The 20,014-nt window shown below is 35.9% G+C and overlaps 1 protein-coding gene across 2 annotated transcripts in view; it reads right to left on the bottom strand.

The window, feature by feature from the left end:
• EXOC2 (exocyst complex component 2) overlaps window positions 1–20,014 on the bottom strand; it is a 126,623-nt gene that overhangs the window by 82,869 nt on the left and 23,740 nt on the right. For both annotated transcript variants that reach the window (XM_005149925.3, XM_031049699.2), the window contains 3 exons: window positions 12,486–12,599; window positions 9,859–9,983; window positions 169–249 (listed from right to left, as the gene is read on the bottom strand). In XM_005149925.3, the coding sequence (XP_005149982.1) occupies window positions 169–249; window positions 9,859–9,983; window positions 12,486–12,599 (320 nt within the window). The remainder of the gene's footprint in view (window positions 1–168; window positions 250–9,858; window positions 9,984–12,485; window positions 12,600–20,014) is intronic.

The raw sequence follows: 20,014 nt of genomic DNA, 5'->3' as shown, positions 1-20,014 counted from the left end.
CTGCTACTTACTTCAAAAGGTATACCATCATACTCTAAAATTACAACCATCAAACAGAAAAGTCAGGACAGATTGTTACTGTTTTCTACCATATTCCTAGGAATATATTAAAGCTTGTTAGAAAGTCCAAAGTCCATAAATAGTTGTTGCTGGAAAGACAAAACTCACTGTTCAGTACATTCTCCAGTTTTTGCGTCATGGATCCTTCTACTTTTTCCGTTCCATCCGCTTCTAGTTTCTGATGAATTGCTGGAATAAAGTGTCTAGTTAAAATGCAGAACTTTTTAATAGGTGGGAATACATTATACCAAAGTGACACTTCTAAACATTTTTAAAATTAAAGTATTATTTTCCTTGTTAGACATGAAAAAATACAAACATGATTCATGACAGCAGAGTCTAGTGAAGGACAGGGCTTAGAGCCAGACATTGCAGAATTTTAACCATTACTTTGACACAGACTTTCTGTATCTTCTTGAACAAGACAGTAATGCTCAAGGAAAAATAAAACAAACCAAACAACAACCAACCAAACAAAAAAAACCCCAAACCAACCACAACAAAAAAACCCATACACACAAACATGGAAATAATCCCAATTAATTGTCTTGTAATAGAAGCGTGAATTTAATTTAGTCTTTCAAAGAGTAAGCATAATTTAAGGACAAAATATTTTTGCTTTATAAGACCAAATTTTTACAGTGATCTCAGCAAAAATGAATCACCACTAATTTATGGGTAAAAAGTCACAGAGAATTTGGATAACTCCAAAACTTAAGTGTTAGAACACATCTCTACTAGTTGTTTTCCTATATAAAGATTCATTCTCAAACCAGACACATTAAGAGTATCGTATAGGAATACACTGCATTAAGCATTACACAGAAGCATTGTGATGCTTTTGCTCAAAACAGTATGAAAAAAGAGGAGTTTGCCCTTTTTCTTTTTAGCAATTGTATTTTTTCCCTGTCATAGAATACTGAAAGCCCCAAGTCTTGTTTCCACATGGTAGTACTAATGTATGTGGAAATGCATAGTATCAGAATTAATTTGTTTGTTTTACTATAATTTCTTTTTCAGGGAGAGATTTACTATTGACTACACCATACCACTCTGGAAATATAAACAGTGAATGGAAGGTAGATACTCCTTTCTTTTCTTCTTGCTTCCCCTCTCTTACATAGCATTCATTCCCTCCTCTGTTCAGTGTGAGTGGCACAGATATATACCCCAAATGAAACTTTTTTTTTTTAAGGTAGTACCCCTGTATATATGCATGTAGTGTATATAAAGTAATTATTAAAAAAACATTATTTCCCTTTCAAATTTTAAATTAGTTATCTTATGTAAAAATCAGCTCTATAAAACAGCCATCAGCTCCTGTTGCTTTAACAGCAACCTGAATCCCTCAACTGGATTCTTTTAAGATGATATAAAACTAAAAGATGAACTTCATGAGTGTACTTAATTTGCTCCAGGAGATACCTGGAATTCAATCCACTTAGGATAGTTTAAAATACCATCCCAAACTGCATATAATGTGTACATAGAGATGTCATCGCCAACTGGTTTCCTCTACAACACCCATGCTCTGTAGCTGCAAATTAAGAAAAAGCAAACAAGGACAAGACAGAAGACCTCAGTCATACTGGTAGGCAGTGGCTATTCTGAAACATAATGGCCCTTGATAGTCTCCTGCTTCCTTCAAAGAAGGAATTTTCATTTGGATGGGGGGTGTGTGAGAGTTAAAAAAACCAAAACAAATAAAATTCCATTAATCTCAAACATGTAAATTTGAGCCTTCAATCCCTTGATCCTACACAAAGAATTTCAGGAGTCTCTGCTTTCTTGAAAATGCAAGAGTACCACCTTATTTTTATTACTGTAGTCACCAGTGAAGAAAAAAAAAAATTAGGACACCGTATTACTTAAGACAATCAACACTTGAATGAAATGAAATAAATCTAAAAGATTCTTAAATATTTTAAGGATCAGAGGTCTATCTTAAGAGATGGCGCTTTAAATTTTAAATTTAAATGTCCATATCACATTTTAAATATGACATGGCCACCACGTACCTATAAGACTACCTCTACAATTATGTAACAAAACATTAAAGGTTCCGATCATATTATCCCATTTATATACCTCATGTATGTAGGGGGAGCCAATTACCGTAGTGCAATTAATGTTACATACTGAAAGTCAATTTCATGAGAACAGCAACCACAACATAAACAGATACTTTAAAACTAAATGTTGTAAGTACTATTGGAACTGCATCAAAGTGCAATGATTTTAATTTACATATTTTAAAATAATTCTGTGAAGCATATTTTTGAAAGATACTTTCTAAACTGATGTGGATAGAAGACCCCTAAGATATATATTGCTCCAGATGTTTTTAAAATTTAGTCTTTTGGAACCATTAACTGCATAACATTAATTGCTGACCAATTAACTATGTTACTTTTGAAGGGGACACACCTAAGAACTGCCAAAACCAAACTGCAACATCCAGACATCTAGCAAAGCCTCTTTACTAGCAACAAAAGGTAAAATAGGCTGAAGGCACCTTATTTAAAATTTTTATCATGATGGCCATGGCTTTACTATAAGAAGCATACAATAAATAAAGATGAGGGGCTGGATTTAGATGCTTCAGCTAAGGCCAGAAAAATTAATGGTGTTTTGTATCATCTTTGCCAATTTGAGTTTCCCAGATAAGTCAAAATACTTAAATGTTTGCAGGCTTCAGAGCTGCACTGAGATACTACCAATAGTGAAGAAACTAAGTTTACAGCTCACAGTCTCTAAACTGTGACTAAATTCTTCAGAATCGGTTCTATTTGATCAAAACACATACAAAGTTCAATCTGGCAAATAGACCTTCATACAGGCCTTGTAGCAAAATAAACTGCCATTAAGTTGTTGTTGCTTGTGTTGAAAACAATTTTATTTAATCTAAGGAAGGATATTGTTTTCTACTTGGCAACCATAAATCTAACAAATTACACTTGCCAGGATCATGCAGTTTTTGACTTGCAAATTTCATTCTTTATTTATTTTTCGGGTTTATATTTATATTTATTTTTTATTTTTATTTAAATTTTTAAACTATATTTTGTGATAGGCACCAAGAGCAGCATTTTCAAAACCTCCTCAGCCTAACTCAGCTCAAAGCAACACTGCTGCAAGTTTTCCACCATTTTCTGATTAAAAGATGACTAGAAACACATTATATATGAAAAATCTTATCCCAAACCCTTTTAGTCAGATGCAGAAAACAAGAGGAGGTGTGGGAGAGAGGATGAGTCAATACAAAAAAAAAAAGACTGACTCAGCAAAGTATTTCTGAATATCTGATGTGGTAACTACAAAGAACTTGGCACCAAAGCACAGTAATGGAGGGATGAAGAACAAGTGTTAAGATGCTGCCAGGATTCATGGCAGTGCATGAATCAAAATGCCTTTGGTTTCCTTTATCAAAGGATTAATGATTCCCTGTAATTTGAACAAAACATAAGGTTATTGATGAAAACAGCACCCCTATGTAGGGTAGAAACTCTTCTGAATGGATTCAACAGGAGTGCATAGCTGCATATAATGAGCAAATTATATATGCTTTATATATATTATATTGCAACAAAGCAATACATAAAGACAGCATGTCATGAATGGAGCTAGTAATACATTACACTATGAAAACCTTAAAAAAAGCTTATTATACATTAGTCAATACCGCTATTTTTGTGTTTGTTTTGGTTGTTTCTTATTCCCCCAAGTTTTCTCGATACATTTATGATTTTTACAGAATGGCAAATGCTGTTCTCTTTTTACCAATACATTGCTAAACTGCTGTATCTATGAAAGCTAATGGAAGAAATAAAACCAGCTTTTAAATGCTGCATGTATATTAAAAATGGTATGGAAATCAAGATGGAATCATGTAACATGAAATTAAGCTGGTTTTACGGCTTGTAGGTCAAGTCTGGCTCAAATTTAATCATGGGTAATTTTCTACACACTTATAAAATAACGGCAGTTGATTACATTTGAAAACTTCAACTGCAAACCCAATATTTCTTATTGATGCTTTCTTGTTTTTCAAGAGTGAACAAAAAAAAAATTAACTCACCTGAAAAGCACAAATTGATAAAATGTGATAGTCACACAGTAGCAGCAGCTGCCATGACTGCATATGCTTGGAGATATACTGTTAGCAGTTAGCTTCTATCTCTAAAATTATTGATTTTACAGAAGCTATTCTACATGAACAGTCAGCATAAAATCAGATACCAGCTTGGGCACAGAACTTTCACTATGGACTAAGACAACTCTTGCTGTTTCATGCTTCTTAACATCAGACCATCTCTTGCTCTAGACAAAAAACACTCCCTACACAAAGCTATCCTGGAACATGTATAAAAGGAAAGTTTAAGCCTTTTACCAATCACAATCACGTAACTCATGCTTTTTTTAGAGTTACAGTAAGATAAAAATTGGTCTGCTGCAGAAACTGATCATAGGCATTGCATGAAGAGGAAGCATCAGCATGAGACTAAACTACTTAAACTACCTACAACCACCACCTACGTACTTTACTGCCACTCCTTTGTCAGGTCACCTCTCTCAGCATACATTGCTCATTGCAATGTCTCCCTTGTTATCTAGTACTGCTAAATTAGAACACAAATTTTCAGTAAGACAACTTAAATCAGCATGCCTATTCTTTCATTGTGCGTACATAAGAAAGCCCATAAATGTACGGGCAACATATGTAGCAATGCTAATGCAATTGCTCCTCATTCCACTTTTGTCTGTAAGGGTAGCACAAAGCTCATGCTTTCAGACATAAGCATACACTTGGAAAACTAGACAGTGAGCTTAGAGTACATCAGCTATTGCTTCATGACTTCTTGGGAGACATGATCTTAATTCTTGAACTGAAATAATCTAACTTCCATCTATTGTGGGACGCATACATGCATGTAAACTGTTACTCTGAAGTGACTGATATCCTGTTAAAACACATGCCTGTCACATACAGCATCCTAGTTTTATCCCTGCCAGCTTGTTTCATTCACCCTGATCTCTTAAGATGATAATTCATAGAGGTTAAGAAAATTACTGCCTACAGTAGCAGGCTGTTCTTACCCTGCAAAGGCCTTTCTATTGCTTGAAGTAGAATGAGGAAGTTACCATTAATAGAGATGCACCACACATAGCGCTCAACACAGAACTATTCTATCCCGTTTCAAATCAGCTTCATAATATTTAGGTAGTAGTCATGTGTCTGAATTTGATTTACCCAAATCTACATGTTTAATAAAAATTCATAGTATTGAGAAAACGTATGAATTAGGTATGTTACAAAACAGGAATGTGATGACAGCAAAACTTGGTATAGCAGTCTGACGCTGTACCACCTAGCAAAACCAGTCATGTGTTAACATTTCATGGGACAAAGACAAAAGAGTGAACTGAGATTAAGAACTAGCTACGTAAAACCAATTCAAAATTAGTAAGTCATCAGTCTAGTTTGCAAAGAGAATCACTAATGAAAAATTGGCAGCATGCACTCTCTTTAGATTCAAACATGACATAACTCTTGAAAAGCCAGAAGTGAAGGAGCACTTACATAACAGACAAGCATCAGTTTAAAACTCACAGCAATTAAATTAAATTAAAATTTGCTCAAATTCCCAGTCTGACTCAGAATTGAATATAGATCCAGTGGTTTCTTTTGTTTCAATTTCAGAGCAAATTAACTTAACAGACATAATGGCAACAGAATCCACTTATTCATACTTAATCAGATCCTGGATCCCTGGCATGCTCATCCTAGAATGAGCCTTAGGGGATGAAGTATAAAAATATCCTACAGGAAGAAGGAGGGAGGAAAGAAAATCCCACCCAAACAGAAAAAAAATCAACAAAACAACAAACCAAACCAAAACTGGACATTGAGCAGATATAGGATCATTTCAGCAGGCAAAAATTATCTTATGTATTATATAGGGTATAGAGAAAAGGCTAACTGCAGTCCAAGTTTCCTATCATACTGGCATTCTCACAGGCCACACTTCTGAACAGGACTGGAAAGGGAAAAAAGGAATAATACTGCAATAGCCAGAAGTGCTTTTTTACATATATTTTTTTTAAATCAAGTAAAATGTGTTTGTAGTTGAAACTGTACAAGAGGAACTGTTGCCATGACATATCAGAAAGTTAAACCTAAATCACAGATTTGTTCAACATACCCATGTCTCAAAGACACATAATCTTCTTTACTTGCCAATACAGATGTTACACTTGGCATGTTTCGCATAATTGAGTGTCTGAAGTGGTAATTTCCTTTTTTTTTTCCTTTAACTTAAATTTTCACTTTTTTTTTCCCCTTTACACTTAAAAAGTGTCTCTGCAGCCAAAGGCTCTTTGTAAAGAATGCTTCTGAAAAGGTATATACAAAGTAAATTAATGTACTCACTTCACAAAGACTTCTGGGCAGGACATGACTTGCTCATGACAATAAAACACAAGCATATAAACAGCAGCCCTTATAGGAGTTCCACTGTCTAGGCTGCAATTAGAATTATGGGAAATAAATCAGCTGAACTTCCCAATATTGACAAGTGGGTCAAGTTGAAGTGAGCCCAGCTCCCCTCAGCTCAGTTTACAGGTCCCTTCAGCTGATGAAATAAACTTCCTGTTGTAGCCTCTGCAGCAAAGTCACTGTCAAACTGTCAGCCAAGCTTATGGGCACAGAGACAGGAGGATGTGATAAGGCAATTCTCTTTTTCAAGAAATTAAACCAAACAAACAAAGGCTTTGTCTTATTTGACCTCTTGCTTTCTCAGTGAACAGTTTCTAAATAACAAGATACAGTAAACATCTTGGGATAGCTTTTTATGGTTTTCAATGCTTACTTGTGAAAATATTAAGACTCATTGAAATATCTAATACAGTGTCATAGTACAATTAAAATCAGACTGATCTTAATGATTTAAACTAATGAAAAGAGCTGCACTACAATCAGTAATTCAGGGTTTCCCAGACCAAGTTCATCTGTTTAGAACAAGCACTGTTAAATATGCTTGAGTTAAAAGAAGTTAAAACATAAAGAGATGTGCCAGTAGATGAAAATATGAAGTACCTGGTAAAGTAAGTGTTATACCTCTTAAAGTGAGTTTCCTTCAAAAAATACCAATTTAGAGAAACCTAGGAGATATAACTGTACACAGATAGCTCCTCTCTACAAGACGAATCTGCAGTGTACAAAGCATAATCACCAGGGTTGGAAGTTGTGTCCTAGGATATCTGAAGGGGAAAATTGAGAGGTATCAACAAAAATCCCTATCAACAAAAATGTGTCTTCAGAAGATCCATTAGAGCTCAGAAATCTTCCCAAAGCAAGCAAGCCAAAAAAAAAAAAAAAAAAAAAATCCAAACCAAAACAAAGCAGCTCAGGAAGCTTCAATCATCCTGGAAGACAGACGAGATATGTTCGATAATGACTTTCCCTTGAGTCACTTTTCATCTCTGACACTTGTATGCTCAGCATTAAATAATGAAAGTTTGCAGAACCAAGGCTATGTCCCTCGTCTTTCAGCTTGCAAATATAAACTATTCCTACTGGAGCTTTGTTTAAATGCATACAAATCCTAGTCGCATCTTTTTGAAGGAGAAAGTAAGACACACAAATTCACCCTTACATGTGTAAGGGCAGAAACGTGTTGCATTACCAAATATACCCTTTTTGTTTTGCTACTACTGGAAGCTTCTCCACATCTAACTTAATAGCTGATTGTACCCATCAAGTCTTTCGAAAATTATGTACTTTTTCCAGCTACATTCCCTCAAAAATAATCTGAATAAGAAGGGTAAATTAGCAGTTCTGCATTACAAAGCTGAGATTCATATGCAGTGAGTTGGGGGTTTCTGACTGAAAAGAATCAAAACGCTTCTGCAAGTGCATTTAACAGGCAATTAAAACAGAGAAATGCATATTAAAATGCTACAGAAGGCAGCTGTGACTGCAAGCATCCTCATTAAGAAATCGGATTCGGAATTTAAAAACTAAATCTTGTATTGATAAGCCCTCTGCAGTCCAGTGTTACAGCTCCGCATCTATAAGATATTAAGACTTCAAGTCTCTAATTATTAAACAACAGCATCAAGGCCATTCTGTCTTATTACTACTTTAATTGACTGTTTATAACAGCACAAGCTACAACCCTGTTTCTTTTTGAGCTCTTAAGGAGGATCACTGGGTGGAAAACAAACCCAAGCTATTTTAGTTACAGGTGAAAAGTAGCACCAAGAACAACTCATGCAAAGTTTTGAGTTAATTTATCTAAAGGACAGCAATGAGAAACTCTAGGTAAAAATAACACTGATAAGATATGCAAAACAATATTACAGCTATGATTTTTTTATTAAGAACATAGTAGTTAGTGAAATAAATGAGTTTGCTTTCCCTATCATTATTTTATTACTATATTTTTACATTCCTGTTTGCTCTCCAACCTCTTCATTTATCATTAAATCAGTCTCCGAAGGCAAGAAGCCTGCACTTTAATAGATATGAGAAAATAAAAGTCACTCTATTGTGCTCAGCCCTCCTAAAACCTCACAACATTTATGGTTTGCATTAGCTTTCTGTACATCCCACAAAGTTTTTGCTGGTCCAAAAAATAATCTTGCAAGATAACACGTCTGCCAGCACTACTTTTTATCTTCAGCAGTAACTGTTTGGAAGTACAACTTAATCTTTTAAATTCTTTAATAGTCTATATACAAAGAAGATTTAGTTGTGAAAAAGTAAGTCATCAATATTCGTTCAGGATTATTTAGGATTTTGAACTATTAAAGAAAAATCAGGATTTCAACATTTTCAAGATATTTAAAATTCACAAAGTAATTGCCTATTATAATTTTTCCTTGTACTTAATAAAAACTCAGCTTAAAAAAAATTCTTCCCTTTTCCCTGACACATGTAAGTATCTATCAGACAGTAACTGAGCGGCCAGCAAGTTGATCAAGAAAAAAAACCAATAAGTCAGTACATCTCCAAAGCAGTATTCCTAAAGCCAGCTGAAGTTCTAGTTTGGCTGAAGCTATGACTAGATATAGGTTTTCTTACCCCATGGTACCCATAACACAGGATCGATGATCAGGAGCGATAACCCTACAACATACAGTAACTATGAAGAACAGCACAGTGGTAAATATAAAACCTATAGGGAATGGCTGAGCACTGTCACTCTTATCCAGCACAGTCCTTAACCAGACAGCACTACAGCAGCCCACAATGAGCTGTTACCACAGAGACAGTTTTATGCTTTAAGTCTGCGCATGTGTATGTAAAGATATATATATATATATCTATATATATATCTATACCAATGGCACAGACAACTAAGCTAATCTCACTTGTATGTGGAATTTTCCCTAGGGCAAGCAGAATATAAAGGCTATCTGATTTCTCTAGTTAGAGTGTATTGAATATTCATATAAATATCAGTCTGACTATGGGATAAAATCAAGATTTTATGTTGCTACAGCTTTTAAGTCATCATAATATTATTTCCAGTTCAACATTTCCTCTCTTTTCTGGTTCTGTGGTCTAGGCATTTTCATCAAATACTTCCAATTAATATAGATGGCACTTGGTGCCATCTTTTGCAAATATACCACAACAATCAGCTTGTGACCAACACGATAAAGATTTTTGCCTCAGACACTTTTAGAAGAGACTATGAAGAAAAATAATATTCTTAATATTAAAATTCAACCATACATACAGAGAGCGTCTTTTCTATTATACTGTATTTAGTAAGTGCAAAACATCTTTACCTGACAGAGCATCTTGTGCTTCAAAAAATGTGCTGAGACCTCCTTTCACATAAGCTAGACTTCCTTCATTTTTCTTATTGGCTTGTTTCTTCAAATTCACAACAGCCATTTTGAGTTGATCAAAACTGAAAACAAACAAGAAGACCCCTGTGACATTTGAACAACGAATAAAGTCAGCTTATGAATAAACAGAACAAACTACTTGGAAAATAAAGTCAGTTACTTTTGCAACAACTATTAAGGACTGAATAATTGCTAACAAGTGTGATTCTCACTCTAAATGCCAGTTTACTCAGTCCAAAGAGTTTTTTAGTTTTTAATCCTAAATGGAAGGCTCCTAGAATTTGTGCTGGAATAGATTTCTTTATAATATGTTTTGCTTTACTTCCTGTTTCCATCTACTGGACAGAAATCACATTACTCAATAGCTGGATTGGTCTCCCTGGGCATATGAGTAGTACTTACCACAAGCATTTTCAAACTAACAAAAAAGAAAATCTATATACCTCTCTTTTTAAGTACTATTTCATGTTATTTGATGATCTAATAGCATGTTTAGATAGTTTATTTATATTTGTCAGGATATTGCCAGGGATGAGGGTAGAGAAAAAAAAAAAAACAACAACACCTCCCATGTTATTTCGATTGCTTAAAAAGAATTTCCTCCAAGGAAAAAACTGGCAGAAGCTACCCAAAACATCAAAAAAAACCCCAACCCAGCTTTCATTGAAAAACCAAAAAATAATACTTTTAATTCCACTGGAATACATAGGCCAAGAGGACCATGACTTGCAACTGCACTAACATGCATCTGTGTGTTTACTGACACTATTATATCAGAGGTATGACCATTACATATACTGTTGTTCATTTTCCATGAACAACTGGTAATTCTGGTTAAGCATTTTTTTTTCCAGTTCTTTCTCCTGAGTACCTTTCTCAGAGAGCCTCTTCCCATCCATCACAGATCACTAAGCACATGAGCTATCCTGCTTTATTCTGGTGATATGCTTATCTAATCCCGCATTGCTTGTTTCCCAGGCTGTATGTAAGTGTGTAAGGGCACTTGTGGTGAGTCCCTTCCAACTGGTTTTGTAATTCCCAACAGCACTGTCAGTGCCATCACTGAGCATGGAGAACTCAGTCCCTCATTTAACTGCAAGCTGTTATGACCATTCCCTGCTATTCCTAATATGAAGTCCTGTCAACAAAAGGCAAATCTTTGGTGACAAGTGAAAATGCAATGATGCTCCCACCCCATTTTTTCAAATGAATCCCATTTCTCACTATCAGTTTGTGTTCTTTAGTAATGGATCCATGGCTACAGAAGTAAAACATGCTGCCTTTGAAACCAGTGGTACAGCCATCTGTGAGCCTACAGAACCTTAATCCTTCAGGATGCATTCAACTACCTGAAGCCTTCCCTTTCACCTGTAAATCAAAGGTGCTCTTCACTTTTGTCCCCAGGGCTTTGCTATCACTCTTGATCTGTTCTACATCTCTTGGCACCATCACTGGTGCTGGCATGAATGAGCAACAAGATGGCAACAGTCCAAGGGCCTCAGGTAAAGGAACTTTCTTAAAAACAGCTACATCAAAAGCTGTTTTTTCTCACTTTACTATTCCATCATCTTTTTTAAAAAAAGCTGACAACTCCCTAAATTATCAGATTGTCATAGTTCATTTTGAATCAGTCTTCATTCCTGGATTTCAAAAGATACATATATATTGAGTAATAAGATTCTTTTGCTGCTGTTTTGGCTCTTCAATCTATTACCACTCTGAGAGGAAATCGAAGTATTTCCCAAGTAGATTAATGGTTATTTCTGGAGATCCTAAAACCGAACACCACAACCCCTCCACAACCACCCAGCCAAACAAAACATTCAAAGCCAACAAAAAAAAAAAAAAACACAAGCCACCAACCCACAGCTATTTCTACCATAGATAACAAAAAAATTAAAATAAATTTGCAAAGTGGTATTTCCCTTCAAAATGCTCATCAGAATACCCAGCTGAAGACAAGAAAGGCTCATCATCTCTACTAGAACAGCTTCTAGTATTATCCAAACATACACAGATAAAAGAACTCCGTTATACATGCAAAAATATATTCACATAATACATTCATGTTCATATTATGAACTAGATTTAAAAATTAAAATGTTAATGTTAAATACTTTAAGAGATTTACAGCAAAGATATTACTTGTCAAATTTCTTTTACTATATCATTTCCCACAAGTGTTAATTAAAAGCTAACTACTACTATTAACAGTTTTGCTCTGAGTTGTCCAGTGCCGTTATGCTCAGCCTCTAGCCATCACTTAACATGACTAGAGTTTCCACTTAAGCCCATGCTACCTAACTTCTTGATTCATAAAAGGTTTTAGCCTGAAGACAACTTCCATCTGTGATGGGCCTGGAGAGGGAAAAAAAGAGGCCAGAATTTAGGTCTGAGTAAAAATTAAGTTTTCCTTGGTTGATTTCTAGCCAGGCAGAAACACCACAGGCAGTACAGAATAGATTTATTATTTTAAGTGTCAACCAGCAATGACAGATATAACGTATAATAAAATAGTATCAAGTAACTTGCATTTAAAACAATAATTTATGACAGCAACAAACCTTGTTGTTGAATGATTCTCAATCAGGTACCAGGCAGCAGAAAAGTTTTCACTAGTAAAATCAGCACTCATCCCAGGAAACAGTGCCTCTAAATCTTTCTGAGGAAATCTGCCTCTGAAAAATGAATATTCATTTATTCAGTGAGACATTCTTGTGAACAGCTTATAATTAAAAGTGTCACATTAAAAAAAAAAACCCACAAAAAAACAAAAAATGAACAAAAAAACCCAAAAACCAAATCATGTCTGAACAAGATGTAAACAAATTTTTATCTCACCATGAAATTAAATCTGGAATTACAGACATGTGTAGTGTGACTGGGAAAGGAAAGATTAAAATCTAATCTGAGTAAAACTGATTTTACCATTTTGATTTCACTATTACACATACGACAGAAATGTCAGTACAAAATGCTTCTAAGGAAAAAGAACTACTGCCTTCAAAAAATGAGACTAGACAGACTCACCACAATACTACTGCTACTGAAATGCAGGACCACATTACAATGCTGAATGTATCCAAAATCAATTTACCTTTTAAAGAGAAAAATCGGTACACCAAGTCAAGTAAATAAGGGAGAATATTCTCTAGAAGCCATGAGCCAGTGTTTATTTAAAAAAACAGGACATCACCAATTTGACAGCTTATAAGTGACCTTACACCGTCACTTTTGTTGGTTCACATGCACGAGAAGTTCCATGAAAACATGAAGGAAGATACTTGGAGCATTCTTTCGTTATATGCAAACACTGAAAGAAATCCCAAGTTAAAATAATCCCCTTGCAAAACAATACAGTGATCTATGTTCATAGTACACAAAACATAAAAGAAAAGCATGTTGTGAGATACAGTATGCTTTGTTTCTACTCAGGCTTATAATGCATGCAGATAGCATGCAAGCCAATTTCTTGTGAAAGCAGATTATCTACAACAGCTATTACTGAAGCTGCAAGTAACTTCTAGGATACTTTCATAGAAAATGTATTCCATTTATTTTAAGTCAGTGTAATACAAATACTTCAAGTACTTTTTGATGAAAACATGACTATCTTCATCATTCAGTCCAGACACTCACTGAAGGTTTGGCTATATTCATTCCACCATACATCACCAGGTGCACTCACCACTCTTCTTTATCACCAGCTGCATCCCATCTCCAGAAAATAATCATGGCAAACAAGTTTACTGTTGGTCAGCCTGAACTGCTCAGGCAGTTGGACAAGATGATCATGGCAGATACCTTCCAAATGAAACATTTTAGCCTGTTCTAAAAATGTAGTACGTCACTTTTGGATTACAACATCAAACCCAAAAGTCAGTAACATCCCTCTCTGATGCTTGTTAGTTAGGTGAGCTCTGCTATAAAAAGTACACTGTATACAAAAGCAAACCTGCCATACTTTGCATCTGAATTCAAACTTGGATGGGAGTAGCAATCCAGTGTCAGCTACTGGAATTACATTTAATACATATGAAAAGCCATCTGAATGGACAGAAACCCAATGATTTGTTAGGGTTTTTTTAATTTTTTTTTCCTGTAATCTAAACATGTTTCAAACTAGTTAAAACTGTTTTTGTTACAAAAAACAAGCAGCAGATTAAGTGAAGTAAATCTAGAGGCAGATGCACTAAAAAGTACAATTATAAAGAAACAAGAGGTGTTTTTTCTAAGTTGCTATTCATAACCAAATGGCCACTAGCACAAGCAGGTACAAAGAACCTACATAACTAATGACATGTCACAGGAGTCTTTCATCAGTAGCACCTGATTAGAGCAGGTGCATGAAACAATACTTTTTATAACAGGAGGAAAAAAAAAACATCAAATGAGATGCAAGAAGAAAAGGTGATGACAGATATGAAAAGGAGAGATAGGAAAAACTGTGAGAAGCAAAAGTAGCAGCTAAAAATGAGAGTCCCAACATTTCTGTGTTCAATGAAGAAGTGGTAAGGTTAAAAGAGGTGATCCTGCCTCTCTACTCTGCTCCTGTGAGACCCCATCTGGAGTACTGTGTACAGTTCTGGTGTTCTCAACAAAAGAAGGACATAGAGCTGTTGGAACAAGTCCAGAGGAGGGCCACGAGGATGATCAGGGGACTGGAGCACCTCTCATATGAAGACAGGCTGAGAGAGTTGGGGCAGTTCAGCCCAAGGCATAGCAGCCTTCCAGTATCTGAAGGGGGCCTACAACAATGCTGGAGAGGGACACTTCATCAGGGACAGTAGCAATAAGACAAAAGGGAATAGGTTTAACTTAAACAGGGAAAGTTCAGGTTACATATAAGGAAGAAGTTGTTTACTGTGATGGTAGTGAGGCACTGGAACAGGTTGCCCAAAGAAGCGGTAGGTGCGCCATCCCTGCCAGTGCTCAAGGCCAGGTTGGACAGAGCCTTGAGCGACATGGTCTAGTGTGTGGTTTCACTGGCTATGGCAGGGGGGTTGGAATTAGATGATCTTAAGGCCCTCTCCAACCCAAACTGTTCTATGATTCTATGATAATGTTAAAAGACTTACAAACATAAGTAGTGAGATTCATGATTACCAACAAACTTGAATTTCATGAATGCCAGTTAGTGAGCAGAAAAAGCTTATGGATGTAAAAAGGAGAAAGTTTTGATTTACCTTTTTTTAAAAGCTGTTTTAAGAGATTATTTTTCATTCAAAGTAGCGAAAAGTGCCAAATAGGCACATGAATTTATATAATAGTACTTTACATGTGATACACGGCACAGCTGTCCAAAAAAGATTTTATGCTAAATCCACACATGGTAGTATCTCTGTGGGTAACCAAAAAAATTAGAACTGTTCAATTACCTCAGAAGAGACCTCAGAAGAGACTCAGACAAGTTACTGAGTTACTTCAGTGCAAGTATACACAGAGAAGCAGAGTTTTAGTCATATTTTCAGAATGTCAATATATTTTCCTCAAAATCCAAAAGAAAAAAATATTACACAAAATCCACACACACTCAAATATACCATTACCAAATGCTACTTAATACTGCAAGATTGTAAGACATATGCATGGCAGTTTAAGCTTACACATCATACATACAATTCCTAGGGAAAAAAGAAACCTAAAAGTTTTTACTTATACGTATGACAATATAATATGATGTTGACCAATAATTTAGTTATGGACATAATAAATTCCTGCAAATGAGTTTTGCCCACAGTGCAGCAGAAATGAAGGGTTGGGGTTTTGGGGGGTGTTTCAATTTGTCTTTTGACTGCATTGAAAAGTTATCAGGACCTTTTTTCCAACAGATGTGTTTGTGCAGAACCATAAATTAACAATGCGTTTATGGCTGCTTTTATCTGTGCAGACATATTTTAGACATAGTCACAACAGAGTAGAAACATGAACGTGAATGTGTGCGGTATGTTAACAATATGTTATACTCTATGGTGTAGTATCCTTATTTTTATCATAACTTTCACCAGTAGTTTTTCCACTAACAGATACGGGGAGCTTGGAATGACTTGTTACAGCTGTCTTCACAACAAGCTGCTCACTAAAAAGTTCAAACTGAAAAAACAACTGCACTTCTAAAATGTCTGGCCAGATGCATCTAAAAAGAGACTGACTCCACATACACACAAGTTTGTTTCATTAACTTCCATTAGTAAATTAAATAAATAAGTTCTTGGAAGTTTCTCATGCTTACCATTTAAACAAGCACATATGTGACTTGAGAAAGTATTCCTGTTTTACTCATTTCAACATTATGTGGTGAATATGAACTAGAGCAAAAGCTGAGACCATGCTGACATGCAATGAAACTGTTGATAATTTTCCTGTTAATTTGCTTGTTTTACAAGAATAATTTCCAGAAGCAACTCTTGAATACTTAATCATTGATTAAAAAGCAATCACTGAAGAAGAAACCGGGACCCACAAATTGAATACAGAAAACCACAGAAGAGAGAAGTTTACCATCCTTGACAACTCTATGGACTTCACTACCTTTACAACTTCAGCAAAGGTACACATATTTGATTTATATAGCAGTACGTTCTGCTAGGCAGACTATTTTATTTAAAACAGAACTAGATCTGGTACTAGACCCCTAGTTAACATTTTAAAGGAGTCCTATTAATTCATCAAAACCAATTTTAAATATTGAAGTAATTAAGATTTATATTCATGTGAACTATAAAAATAATTTTGGTTTCAAGCCACTACACTTTCACTTCCCTCAGAGACATTCTGAGTGTACCTAACACAGTCATGCAATACTAGATGCAGTGGCCCTTGCTTGCATGTCTTTACGTGTGTGTGCACATCTACTTTGGATTCAAAACACATGGGTAAAATCGATTCACTTGTACCACATGTGCCCATCAATACAAGTCCCACCCTCCACTACTCCAAGCTTTCGGTACTGTATAGCCTGATACTCACTAAACCAAACCTAGCTTTTATTTACTTATTTTAAACACATTTTATTACGGAACTTGTGACTGTATAGATCATTTATATTCTCCAGAAGTTTAAGATTAGTTGTAATCTCCATGAGTAAATTACAGCCTCCAAGCAGTCACAACTGAGTAACAGCAACAAAATGCAAAGAATACTAATAAACAGAGCCTGACTAGAAATGCAGCTTAGCAAACTGTAATTTTTCTGTAAAGATTATATTGCTCCCAGAGCTTCAGAATCTCATAGCATGCTTTCCAGCATACATGACAATATTTGCAGATTAAAGGCAGGTACCAAAACAGGATACAGCCACCAAAAGGTAACCTGAACCTCAATTCCACAGGAGTTTTTAGGTCAAAAGGAGCAACTTTAAATAAACACAGATTCTGAATAGCAACCAGCATAGACAAGCTCCAGCTAGAGCTGCTGTATACTCCCCCCCCCCCCCCCCCCCTCTGTCTGGTACCAGTCAGACTCCTAGAAGCAGGCTTTATACCAGCTGTACTGTGTTACTAATGCATGCAAGAAGACCAGCATACAGGACACTGGAGCAGACTAAACATGACAAATCAGAAGATGCCAACAAACTTCTCCCCAACAACAAAAAGACAAGGATGCACTACTACTCACTAGCACCTTTGGATTTAGCAGAAATATGACAGCAAAATGACAACCATATTTGAGAAGTGGCAGAATGAGATGAGAGAAATCCACTAGGAGTTTATAGGCTGGTGGATGCAACTGACACATCAACCTTACAAGTAGTAACTGTTGCTGTATTTTTTTAAATCATAAAACTAGGACTGTATAATACTACATACTGCATCTCCATCCCACAGGTTTCACAATTTTTCCATGTGCACCTCTCTGATAAAAGCTTCCACAAATCCATCACATTCAAGGATGAAACTGACTTCATTTCCATACAAGCCATTTAAAAACAAGTAAATTTCAAAGCCTCCAGAAAGTCTTTTCCTAGCTCATGGTGGTAAGCGGAAATTTACCATTAGGGGGCAGCGTAAGATCATTTCTTTCTTCCTCACAAATGGACAGTTTTGGAAGCTGGCGTGGGAAGAGGGAAGCATCTGTATTGAGTGGGTGGATACAGAAGTATGTGGAATGTACTTAGCATGTCAGCATTTGCTTTCATGTACGAGATGGATCTACCATAATGACCTCTGCTACATGCAAAACAACAAAAACAACTATTCAAAAATGTTATAACCACCACCAGGTCCAACTGCTGTTACTGCTTTGGAAAGAATGGATTTTCTTAGCCTAACAGAGTAGACAGAGGAAGCAGGTAACCTTTGATTAAATAAGGACTTGTCATGCAGTAGGGGAAACGTATGTGGTACACCTGCACAAGCAATTACGTAGATATAAATTTTCCACTAACAGAATTCAACCAGTGCCCTAATGGAACAGGCATCACATTCTCTCCCAGAACTGTTCAAAATTCTGAACAAACCTATGTTGGTAGGATGTAACCTACCAGCCTGCTTTTGCAACAGCTCTAAACTGCTAAAACCAACCCAAGTACTGCAACATCGCTGTGAATGCTAGCATTTTCATGCCAAGTTTCCACATTTCTTAGACGGAGGCAACTACTCTAGATAGTCTTTTTCTTCCTGCAAGCTATTTAAACCTTCTGTAAGGGTTACTGGCTACATCTGCATAACACCACAGCCAGGAACATTCCTTGGGGAGGAAGGTGGCACAGACCTGCTTTGCACTTAAAGCCAGCATAAAGATAGTGATAGAAAATTAAAGCTTTGCATCAGTCTTTACTCCATTCTGAAAATGAAAAAACTAGGTTAAGTATTTTAAATACCTATTTTCTGGTGTGAATAGAATACTTTGTAGCATACACACAATCTGCACTAAGTGATGGCAATGTAAAAGGAGGTTGATCTGACTGGACCTGTTCTGTGTTTTCAACGACAACCAAACAGTTCTTAGCAAGGCAGGAGAACAGATGTGTGCAAAAACTCTTTTAGGAATACATCTGTGACTCTAAGGGTCACAACTGAAGCATAATAACCAGCAAGTTCATTACAACAGACATTATTATTTAGCAACTGAGATTCTTGGTTGCATGGCACAAGAAGGGCAATTAATTCCTGGAAAACATGAAGAACTTATCAACCATAGATTATGTATACTTACTACCTGTTTGCCTCGCAGGCTGAAAGATGATGGCTAGCACATCATGTACACCTATAACATTTAAAATGTCTTGGCTATTTAAAAACAAGCAGGAGGATGACTGTAAACCCACAGTTCTTATATTGCAACCTTGTAACCTGAATATGAAAACTCCAGTGCATATTTTGAGTATATATTGCCCCTAGAATACATCTACTGGTAGTGTTCTAATTATTAGCAATGTGTTATAGCCAATACTATCTAGTTACCTTAATGCACAATTCAAACCTCCTATTCTTAAATCTACATTTAAGTCTACACTTAAATCCCAGTCTGCTGGGTCAGATGTTTTTTTTAATCCCTGTGCTTGCTTAATTGTTTAATGAAATACTGTACTAAAGCACTTCTGCTCATTACTTGCAGGATTTTTTCTATCATGTCAATGTTCCATTTGCAAGACCTTGAAAGTACCAACCTGAACGATTCAAAAGATAAGATTAATTTTTAAGCACATTTCAGTTGGACAAAGTATCATAAACAGTGTTTTAAAACACCAAGAAAAGAATTTTTAGAACCAAGCATAACCCATATCAAAAGACAAACAAACAACAAACACATCACAATAGATGGGTGATCTAACTCTCTCCCATGCTGCAGATTGTCTTTCCTATATCATTTGCAGATGATTGACAACCACCTTCTAGAGGGAGGACTCCTTTCTCTCTTTCAGTCTGTAGTCTACCCACTTCCTGCCTTCTTTTCGTCATGATCCTGTCTAGCTTATTCCTATCCTATTTTCTCACATTTATTTTTCACTGTGATTCTTTTTTGTCCTTTCTTTAAATGTTTTTGTTTACCACTATTTGCATATTGAACAGAAGGCACCCCTTTCCCTACCTTATTAGTCATCAGGCTCTAAGGGCTGTAAATTCCAGCAAGTCAGACCAATGCTGAATGC

This window comes from Melopsittacus undulatus, chromosome 1 (genome assembly GCF_012275295.1).
Source record: "Melopsittacus undulatus isolate bMelUnd1 chromosome 1, bMelUnd1.mat.Z, whole genome shotgun sequence".
Lineage (NCBI taxonomy): Eukaryota > Metazoa > Chordata > Aves > Psittaciformes > Psittaculidae > Melopsittacus > Melopsittacus undulatus.
This window is presented reverse-complemented; position numbering and strand designations above follow the sequence as displayed.